General features: G+C 38.3%; 1 protein-coding gene across 1 annotated transcript; it reads left to right on the forward strand.

Moving 5' to 3' along the window:
• Positions 1–5168: 5168 nt before the first annotated feature.
• Positions 5169–6646, forward strand: LOC101303921. The gene is made up of 3 exons (XM_004304433.1): positions 5169–5477; positions 5902–5972; positions 6436–6646. The coding sequence occupies exons 1-2, from the start codon at positions 5218–5220 to the stop codon at positions 5969–5971; spliced, it is 330 nt and encodes a 109-aa protein (XP_004304481.1). The 5' UTR covers positions 5169–5217; the 3' UTR covers position 5972; positions 6436–6646.
• Positions 6647–10785: the final 4139 nt, after the last annotated feature.

A 10785-nucleotide genomic window follows, 5' to 3' on the forward strand; every position in this document is an offset into this window, starting at 1 on the left:
CGCGGCACAAGGGGGGAGTGTTCTAGGATATTCTCTATGTGTACCTTGGCCTTATGCTAATAAGATATGTAGTTAGACTAGATCTATGTATTCATATTCTTACCATATTGGTATTGTGTAATTCCCTATATAAATGGCACCTATCAATGAATAAGATAATGATTCTCTTACTATCTCTTTGACTCTACCATTAATCCTTTATCAATCGCCTATTTCTGGTTCTTCTTCCTCCTCCTCCTCTTTGTTTTTCATTTTACATTTTATCATCTGCAAGACTGCAACTTCTCACTCTGTCCAACCCCCCACCATGAGAAACCCAAATTGCCTCCAAATGGATCCTCCACCACCCAATTCTACACACAATTGGTCCTCAATTTTTTATTTTGATTTTGTTATGCAGACCGGAGAATACCAAACCCATCATATACTAAAAAATTCCAATATTTTCATGGCTGATTATCCCCCTTTTGTCCTTGTAATCAAACCGATCGTCTCGCACATGACCCTTAAACCCACAATTAGAGCTTTCCAGAATGCATTGCCACATCACCCCGTCACATAAAACCCCCCATTTCCATCGAGTGTCGTCCATGAACTCCAACAATCCCCCCAAAACCCTAAACCCACAATGCCCCCCAGAGCCCGTGACGACGACCTGATGTCATCACTCAAGGGATCAAAGGGGTCGTCGCCTATGCGCTGTGCAGTGTGATCATGCTGGGCTCGGATTTGGACAAGGTTGATGAGTTCCTGAATGGCACAGCTCTGCAGAAGGCGTTAGCTGCTTACTTTCTGCTCATCATTCTATCACTACTTGCTTTCATCGTCCTCAACCTCATCATGGTCGTATATTATCTCCCACCGCGCTTCAGCCGCCCAAGGTTCTTTTCATTTCTCTGTCTGGTCGGATTTTTGACGAATAATTTGATCTAATGTGTAACGTGTTTGGTTCGCTTTCAGTCTGAAATTGTTGTCACATTGGGGCTTTAAAGTATAATCTGCAATGTGAAATTTACTTTTAAAGATTAGTAGAGAGAATTCAAGTCAAGTCCAGAGTAGGATAGCCATGGTTGGGCTGTATGGGATAACATCATTCTATTAGGAATTATAATTGCCCTTTTTATTCGATTCTTATCAGTAAATAGAACCCCCTATAGTTGGAATTCCACCCAGCCATTGTACATAGCCTAAACCAGTCTGACAGAGCCAATGAAATGAGGAGTTGGAGCAAATGCGGACCTTGGGAAGTGACGCCAGGATAGGATGGAGATTTGTGTGGAAACGGATTGTGTAATGATTTGACTAGTGTGGTGAGTATTTTTGGATGTACATTATCACTTGGCTAGTGTGGCGAGTAATGATTTCGCTAGAACGTTTAGGTTGGATCCTGTATACTGAATAGGTGAGACTGATGTCTCAGTCTGTGGTGATGATACCATGAATTAGGGTCTGGAAGTGTTATCAGTTTCAGACCAAATTGGTGCATGTAATTTAATTCTGCAAGTTACTTCTGTTTCAGTTATTAGGTTTTAACCAAAGTCACATATTACTCTTCCTCCAGATCTGCTGTATTGCTGTTGATTGCTGTTCTTCTAGTTTATCTACACCCTACTTTTATTTTCGTTCGTTTTCTGCTTTTTTATTTTCTCTAGCTGAAGTATAACAAGACTCTTAAAGAAATAAGCTGAAGTATAATGAGGGATTCTCTTATGTGATATATTGTTATGATTTTCTAACTCTTCGAGAGCTTCGATCACTTGCAGGATAATACTGACATTACTGTGTTTCCTATGTCTTGTTGGAGCCATTTACCATGGAGATCTCAGTTCAACTTGAGGCATGTCTTGTAATTTTTAATCTGGCCAAGCAATGAAATCCATTCAAGAACGGATGATAATGAGGAGGATGTCCTCCAGCATGTAGAAACTAGAATGTGCATCTTTGAGCTGTGATAATAATTGTGAAAGATGTGTGTGGTATTTTGGTTTTTTATCCATGTTAGTTATAATTGATATTGGACTTCTATAACAAGCCCGTAGGCCGTAAACAATGGTTAATAGCGAATACATCTGATCTACACATTTCGATGGGGTTCTTAAGTTGGGTGTTCTACTAGAGATATTTGCTATAATTACTGTTCAAGTCTTGATCTATATCTGTCATAATTGAGTGTTTATTTTTGTTGTTGTTGCATGAGTAGTCATTTGTTTTGTTTTGCTTTTTCTTTTTCCTTCCGTTATTAGAATGAATTCTATGATATGCCTCGGCAATTGAAAAGTTTGGGCACTATTTGTTTTCTTACAATTTTGGGTACTATTTCAGCTGCATGACAAATCTACTGGACTGTGTTTCAGGGTCTGCGGGGTATGCAATTTTTTGCTAGTATATTGAGGAAAAGATGGGAAAGAGCACCTTTTCTTTTTCTTGCAAAGTAATCAACCAAAATCATTCCAGTTAGCAATCTCTCCAATCTCCTGGAGTCCTGGTAAACAAGACTGAAGGTTCACCTATCATTATAACTAAAGGTCTAAAGCTATATGCATAATCCTCACTCAGTGGTAATGTTGTTGGCGTAAACCAGGGACCTACTGGCGATCAATCTCATGTTGAAGGCAGAGCTTCTGTAAGGATATCTGTCTCCCGTCGACCAATTTATAAACACCAACCTTCTTAGGTGTTAATTGGATAGATGCAGTTTCGTACTCCTCCAAGCCCCAAGTAACATTTTGTCGTCTGTCGTGATCATTGGGTTGGTGAGCTTAGACATTGAAATCGAGATGCTTGTTGGGTTGTTGCATTGGAGGAGTGAATCGTGTGGGAAGCATACGAAGATCATCTGTGTTGGGAAATTGATCCCCGTCACAAAAGTGCTAAAAATTAGATGGAAAGAAAAAATAAACAAACCAAGAAGAACACAAGACTTAATGAGGTTCGGCTAATATCTTTGCCTACGTCTTCGGAGAGTCACTCAAGTTTATACCCAACCTAAGCCCTTGTATCCAAAAAGACACCCCTTGTATACTATCTCTCAACCTAGAAGATTACTCTACCCCAAGAGTTATTCGCACTGTTGAACATAACTCACCCTATGTTCTATACACGAAGACCCTTGCTCCCTTACTCTCTTTGCCTATTTTAACACAAGCTTCACCTTTTTATAGCAATTGATAGAAGTCTCTAGACTCGCTCCATCAATGTCCATTCATGAACCAACCTTCCATCTTCCCCATTACCTCCATGTAACTCCCTAGGAAGGCTAAGAGGTAACTCATGAATTTAACCATACATCAATTCTTAATGCATCCACTTAACTATGCATCAATTTCATGCATAACTTATCACTATGAATGCACAAACCAATAACTCTATGCATTCATGTCATGTATAATATCTCCACCATGGAGGGATAGACACCAAACCCAACAATCTGGTCTCCAGTGCTATTCATCTTTACCCATATAGGATCAGAACTGCTTATCGTCTACCTTGCATAACAAGAAATAAAGCATCATTCGTTCAAGACCATTACAAGCTCACCTCCTGTAAAGCACCATAAGATGTTCGGGTACAGGACTGCAGGGTACGTCCTTGGCTCCATGAAGTATTCGAATTAAGATGATTATGGTTCTCAATTAAGAACTTCTTTCCCCCAAATTGCATTGATGTAAACCTATTTTGAGTTCATAAAATCGAATTTCTGATAAAAGAAAATTTTCAAGTTCATAATATATTCCTTACCCAAAGTCCATCCAAGTCAACGTCAGCATTGCAGATTAACACTGAAGATCAGTCCAAATACGCATGTCCACCTGAACACTCAAAAGCAAGCAATACAAGCAACACTGAGTAGCAGCAGACTAATATATAACAGCTACTTCTAGCACGCCATATCACTCCAAATACGCTACAGTTTGTCTCGTACCACCATACTCATAACACAACGTAGATCGTAATTAATCCAATTTCTTTTCATTTCATCAAAAAGAATAGGTGCTGATAATAAATCACAAGTTTTGTTGTACGTAGATAGACTACTCGTGATGATAAATAACAAGTTCTTGTCTTTAGAGAATTTCTCTATCCATTTGGAAGCAATGAATCCCACCAACATCATGGCCGGGCTAGGGCTAGCCCTACCTTAAATTTTAGGATTTAGGATATGGTCGGGTAGGGCTTTGATTTGGTCAAAAAAATTTAAGACCGGATAGGGTCGGGCCGAGACTCAAATATGTAAGCCCTTACCCGCTCTTAAAACCCATTTCGCTAGGGCTAATAGGGCCGGGTAGGACCGGCCTTTTAAATAAAGCCGAATGGGCCGAATATGACGCTATTTTGTTTAACGAAATAAATTCATGAGTTTTAAATTTTTTTTTTCTCAAATGGGATATATGTGATACAAGACCCTATTTTTACTCATATTTAACATACATATACATTATATTTAACTTAAGACATCTAGAATTATTAATCTAAGTAGTTATATTCATATATTTCATTAACTATCTCTCTAAATCACCAAAAATCAATTGTTATTTAACAAAGCAAAATACAAATTAAAGAAATAAAACTTACAAGATTAGTTGTATTGTATAAAAAATAAGAAACATATTAAAAACAATAGAAAATAAGTAATTATTAAAGCCTAAAGGGTGGGCTTTTAGAGCCCTAAAGGGCTCAATAGGGTAGAGCCGTAGGATAAGGCCGAGTTTCATTTGCTTGATCTTTGCCCTACCCTAATTGAAAAGGGCTAGGGCCAGGTAAGACTTCGGCTTTATTCGGCCCTATAGGGTAAGGCGGGTTTTAAGACGGGCTAAGGCCAAAGGATCAAATGATGAGGCCTACCACCAAACGTACCACATGACGGTCAAGTCTACGAAGACGTGGCACATGTCTACGCAAGTGATGATGTGCCACGTCATTAATGAGGCTAATCATAATAAAAATTACTCCAATTTTTAAGCTGCAATTAGCATAATTTTGAGAATAAATTAAATTTCATCCCATTTCTTCTTCTTCTTCTTGTTAATGGTCGATTATCCCCGTTTGTCTTGTCTTGTCTTGTCTTGCTCCTCTTAATCAAACTCGATCGTCTCGCACATGACCCTTAAACCCACAATTAGAGCTTTCCAGAATGCAATGCCACATCACCCATCACATAAAACCCCAGTCCCATCGAGTCCATAAACCCTTACATTTCCCCAAAACCCTAAACCCACCATGCCTCCCAGAGCCGCCGCTGACGGCGACCTGAGGTCAGCATTCAAGGCAGCGAAGCGAATGATCGTCTCCAGTACGCTGGGCCTTGTGATTGAGCTGGTCTCTGATTTCGAAAAGGTTGACGAGTTTCTGGGTGGCACACCTCTGCAGAAGGCCTTTGTTATTTACTTTATGTTCATCAGATTAGCACTCGGTAGTTTCAGCCTCTTCAACTTTGTGGTCATTGTGTATTCTCTGCCATCGCGCTTCAGGAGCTTAAGGTTGTATTCTCCTGTTATGTCTATTCGAATTTTGAGATGACTAATTTGATTTTCTAACAAGTCCTATGACTCCTATCTGCTTATTATGTGCTTGACTCTCTTTCAGTCTGAAATGTTTGTTTAATACTAAGAGACCAAAAGGGTGTAATTTGATTCTGCAAGATACTTGTTTTCTCTGTTGAGTGGTAATTGCAAAACTCATGTTTCCATTTATTAGGTTTTAACCAAAGTAACTTGTTACTCTTTTTCCAAATCTGCTGTATTGATGTTGATTGCTGTTCTTCTCGTTTATGTGCACCCTGCTTTTCTTTTCCGTTCGTTTTCTGCATTTATATTTTCTCTAGCTGGACTATAAACAAGAGATAGCCTTATGTGATATGTTGTTATAATTTTCTAACTCTTTGTGAGCTTCGATCACTTGCAGGATAGTAATGTGTTTCTCGAGTTTCCTATTTTGTGGAGCTATTTACTATGGACAGGTCATTTCGACTTGAGGTATGTCTTTAAATTGTTAATCTGGCCATGATAGTAATGAAATCCTTTCAACAAGGGATGATAATTAATGAGGAGGATGTCCTCCAGCATTTACAAAGTGCATCTTTGAGAATGTGTGTGGTCTTTGGGTTTTATCTGTGTGAATTGTATTGAACTTGTACTTCTATAACAAGACGTAGACAAAGGTAACAGGAGATACATTTGATCTACACAATTCGATGAGGTTCCTAAGTTCGCTATATTGTACTAGAGATATTTGCTATATTTACTGTTCAAGTCAAGATATTTATGTATCATGATTGAGTGCTTATCTTTTGTTGTAGTTTCATGTAGTCGTATGGTTTTTTCTTGCTCTTTTGAGTGGATTCTATGATATGCATAGGAAAATTTGGGAACTATTTTTTTCTTGCAATTTTGGGTACTATTTTCAGTTCCATAACAATTCTACTGGACTGTGTTTCAGACTTTCAGGTACTGCCAGGTTTGCAATTTTGCACACTATATCGTATAGGAATAGATTGGCGAGAAGCCAGAGCTTCGGGTTCTTTTGGTTTTATCAGTACTCTGTACTCCGGTAGTATTGGAATTTTCGACCGGCACATTAGTCTAACTTTAGCTTCTCTTTCTTTGGTAATCTCTGTCGATTAATTTTCTGGTAAATTTTGTTGATAAATGTAAGCTACTAGATTTGCTTATTTCCCTCAGATGACAGAGAACACCTTTTCTCTCTTTTTTCTTCTTTTCCTTGCGAAACAAACAAGCCTACCAAAATGACCCAAATTAGCAATCTCTCTTGCTCTGACCATGTAAAAAATTATAATGCGTGTGTCCCGGTAAACAAGATTGAAGGTGAACATGTGAGTTAAACAATCGATCTAACTAAAGCTATAAGCATTATCCTCATCACTTAAAGATAATGTTGTTGGCCTATGTTTCACTCTAGTTTCTGCGTAAACCGGCGATCAATCTCATGATGAGGTTAACGCTTCTGTAATGAAATCGTCCCGTCGACCAAGTTATGAACTCCAATTTTCTTCTTCCTCTAAAATGTTCAAGTAAACATGTTGTCATCTGTCGTCATCATTGAGTTTGTGAGCTTGGACTTTGAAATTGAGACGTACTCGTGATAATAACGTTATATTTCAACGTCAGCAAATGCAGAGAACACAGAAGACAACGCCAGAGCACTCCTGATCAGTCCAAATACATGTACACCTGAACACTCAAAGCAAGCAATACAAGCCAGACTGAGGAGTAGCAGACTGTAACATATAACAGCTACCACTACCACTAGCACGCCATATCACTCCAAAATCCAAATTCAATACACTTTGTCTCCTACAACCATACACATAACACAACTTCGATTGGAAAATACCAACAGAGAGAAGCATGCCTCCTCCCACTCCGACTCCAACTCCGAGAAGGGCCGGTGGCGATGAGCTCACGGCAAAAGAGAAGGCAGCATTAAGAATGTTCGCGAGTGCTGCATTGCTTGTGATTTGCCTCACCCTCCCTCGATTCATTGCTCGACATTCCAAAGATAACTTTGTGCTCAGGGAGTTGGCTTTCTTCAGTTTTATCTCCACAATCGTGTTCGTTCCTATCACCCTCTTCACCTTCACTGCCTTTGTCTTCATATCCAAGGGGAAAGCATCAGGTACCTACCCAGCTTATCGTTAAGTTCAGTTGATTTGCTTAGTGATTTCATGTATCAAGTCTGCGGTGTTAATTATGCGTTTGATTCTGCATATTTGGTTCGACATTGATGGTTGAAATACTGCTTGGGGTTCTTTTGGTTTCAGTAAGAGAATTTTGTTTGGCTCTTTCTTTTTCGGGCTGAAACTCTTGTTTGGCTTTGTATTAAACTACTGAGCTTTAAAAAAAATATATATGAAATGAGAAATTAACCTCTAAACAGAACAGAACCCGGAATTTAGCTCCGTTGGAATAGGAAACTTTGGTGATTAGCATTTTCAATGAACATATTTGGTAATAGATGCACCATAACTCCATAAGCCAAAACCGTTCGCCACAGCTTGAAGGGAAACCCCAATAGAGACCCTCTCTTTGATTTGAAAGGAAAAACATGTATTGAAGAGTTGGCCTCAGGAACCGGTTTTCGGTGTGTAACGATTTGCCTAGAAATTGTAGGATTCTGTAAACTGAATAGGCGAGATTGATGTCCTTGTGGTGGTGATGGGTGATGATACCACAAATCATGTTATGGTCATTCTCTCTATAAAGAAAGAGCGTTTTATCTGTCAAAGACCAAAATTGGTGTACTTTGATACTGCAAGATACATCTATCCTCTGCATTGTTCTGCCTTCTTTCATTTATAGTTTTGACCACAGTGGCATGTTATTGTTATTATCCATATCTACTGTATTGGTTTGGATTTGCTGCTATTTGCGAGCTTTTACCATAATAACATATACATCTAGTTAGATGATTTCTTTCTCATTTATTTATAGTTTTACACCCTACGTTTCATCTATTTTGAAAGTTTCTGCATTGTGTTTTCTCCAGCTGATTTAACAAGCTGAATGCTCTTATGCTATACATTGATATCTTACCTAACTCTGGAGAGCTTTACTTTGTAGGAGAACTATTGGTTTCTTTTGTCTTTGGGGAGCTATATCCTATGGTATTTGGAATTTAATTTGAGGTACATTTCGTTTCAGTTCATGATTTTTCACAATCATTTGTTAATATGTCCTCCAGCATGTAGGAAGTGCATCTTTTAGCTTTTATTATATCATGGAAGATGTGTCTGGTCTTTTGAGTTACATACATGTGACCAAAAAAAAAAATGAAATTGGAATTCGATGTAGCGAAACATGGACAAAGGTAAGTACTTCTGATCTGCACAACTAGATGAGATTCTAATATGACTGTTTCTTTGAGATATATTTGTTACTTGTACTATATATTTCTCATGCTCATGAGACTGTTATTTCTCTCTTGTTGCATATAGTCATCTATACTTCACATGCTTCTCTTCCTGGGAAATTTGAATTGATAGTAGATCCTATATATGCATTGTCAGTTGGAAATTCTATTACATGACAATAGTTGGATTTTTTTTTTTTTTTTTTTTTTTTTCTGATTCACAGGGTATGCAGGGGTTCCAATCCTGCTGGTGTCTTGTAGGAGTTGTAGGAAATGATGGACCGAGATTTCAAGTTGGGTTAGTTTTAGTTTTAGAAAGAGAGTACCATGGCCATCTATTAGTAACTCCAGTACTACTACAAAGTCAGTACCTAAGTACTTACATTGCGGATGATTTCATCAGTATTATTGTTACTTGTATCAGTACTATTGGTACATATCGCGGATGCACCTTATTATCTACCTCGGTGTATTTGTTCCCCGGCGGACAGACTAGTTTTGCTTATTGCCATCTCTTGACAGAGACATACCCTTCTGCTTGCGAACCAAACTATCTATAGCTAGTCACATTTCTTTCAAATATATCCTTGGTATAGACTTGAAAGAGATATTTTTATGCAAGTGGTTCTTGCTGTTTTGTGTTAACTACATAAAAATGCAGGAAAAAAAACTCCTTCCCGGCAGCATTGCGCGGCTGAGTTACTTAGCTTTGCTCTTGTGACCATAGTTGAGCCAACCTGAATTTGAGCTTTACCCATGTACCATCTTTATGCCTTACCAGTTATAAAAACTGATTTCTGAAAAGAGGCAGAGAGTGTAATAGATAATTCTCCAGACACATTCAATCCATAAAGCAAGGGAAGTTACAAACACAAGCAATTTGCTTATTTCCACCCCTTAGTTACATGAAACATATAGACAAAACAGAGCGTTTTCCTTTTCTTGCAAACCAAACAAGCTAGTACTCATATACTGGATATATATGCCTTCTTCTCTTACCCACTAGAAATGGTTTAGGTACTCAATTGCAATTGCTATGGAGGAAGTAACCGGAGCTGGCTTCTACCATCTTTGGGATGCTAGAAAATTTCTATTGTTTCTATGAGCGTCCTTTAACGCTTGATTATTTCATTCACTCCATCAAGTTGCAGATTTAAGAGCTTGATTTTTGGAATCAGCGGTAATGCCTTGACTCCCTCGAGATAACATCAAATTCGTGAAGTAAATTAGCAACCTTCTAGTGCTTTCAAGTCTTTTAGGTAAAAAATAATACTTATAGAGTTATAACGGCATGACGCTACTTAAAAATGAAAATTTCTTATGTTTTGTCACATCATTTGAAATAAATACACCGTGCATATGAGATTAGTAAAAGATCCAATTTTTTTAATATTATTTTGTTGGAAAAGAAAAAGAAATATTTAGATAAAGAGAAAGATTTTTAATTTTTGCTTCTTACTATTTCTTCTTCTTCAATACCTTAAACCACCATACTGGAGAATACCAACAAGGATTAACCCACCTAATCTCCTGATTATCATCTTCCTAATAGCTTCTTTGTTGCTCCTCCTAATTGCGAATTAGAAGTTTCGAGAATGAAGTGCCTAATCATTTACGGGGACAACCCAATGCCAATGCCCCGAATAGCCTACAAACTTGAGACCCCGGAACCCGTGCCAAATCAATCCCAACTCTCCAAAACCCCTTGACATAATTGAACAATGCCTCCGACTCCGCGTGTGCTCACTGCAAAACAGAAGGCAACACAAAACATATTGATGTCTGCTGCAGGGCTTGTAATTTGCGTCAGCCTCTGCAAGTTCATGGCTCCACTTTCGAAAGGCAACTTTCTGCAAAGGGAACTGGCTTTCTGCTGGTGTGTCTTCACAATCATGCTCATTCCTATCAATCTCTTCACCT

The sequence above is a fragment of the Fragaria vesca genome, linkage group LG6 (assembly GCF_000184155.1).
Source record: "Fragaria vesca subsp. vesca linkage group LG6, FraVesHawaii_1.0, whole genome shotgun sequence".
NCBI classification, from domain to species: domain Eukaryota; kingdom Viridiplantae; phylum Streptophyta; class Magnoliopsida; order Rosales; family Rosaceae; genus Fragaria; species Fragaria vesca.

Excerpts from the sequence above, each read along its gene's own strand:
- LOC101303921 (XM_004304433.1), top strand. The coding sequence starts at position 5,218 with ATGCCTCCCAGAGCCGCCGCTGACGGCGACCTGAGGTCAGCATTCAAG. Across the intron at positions 5,478-5,901 it reads TCGCGCTTCAGGAGCTTAAG|GATAGTAATGTGTTTCTCGA; the intron begins GTTGTATTCTCC and ends GATCACTTGCAG.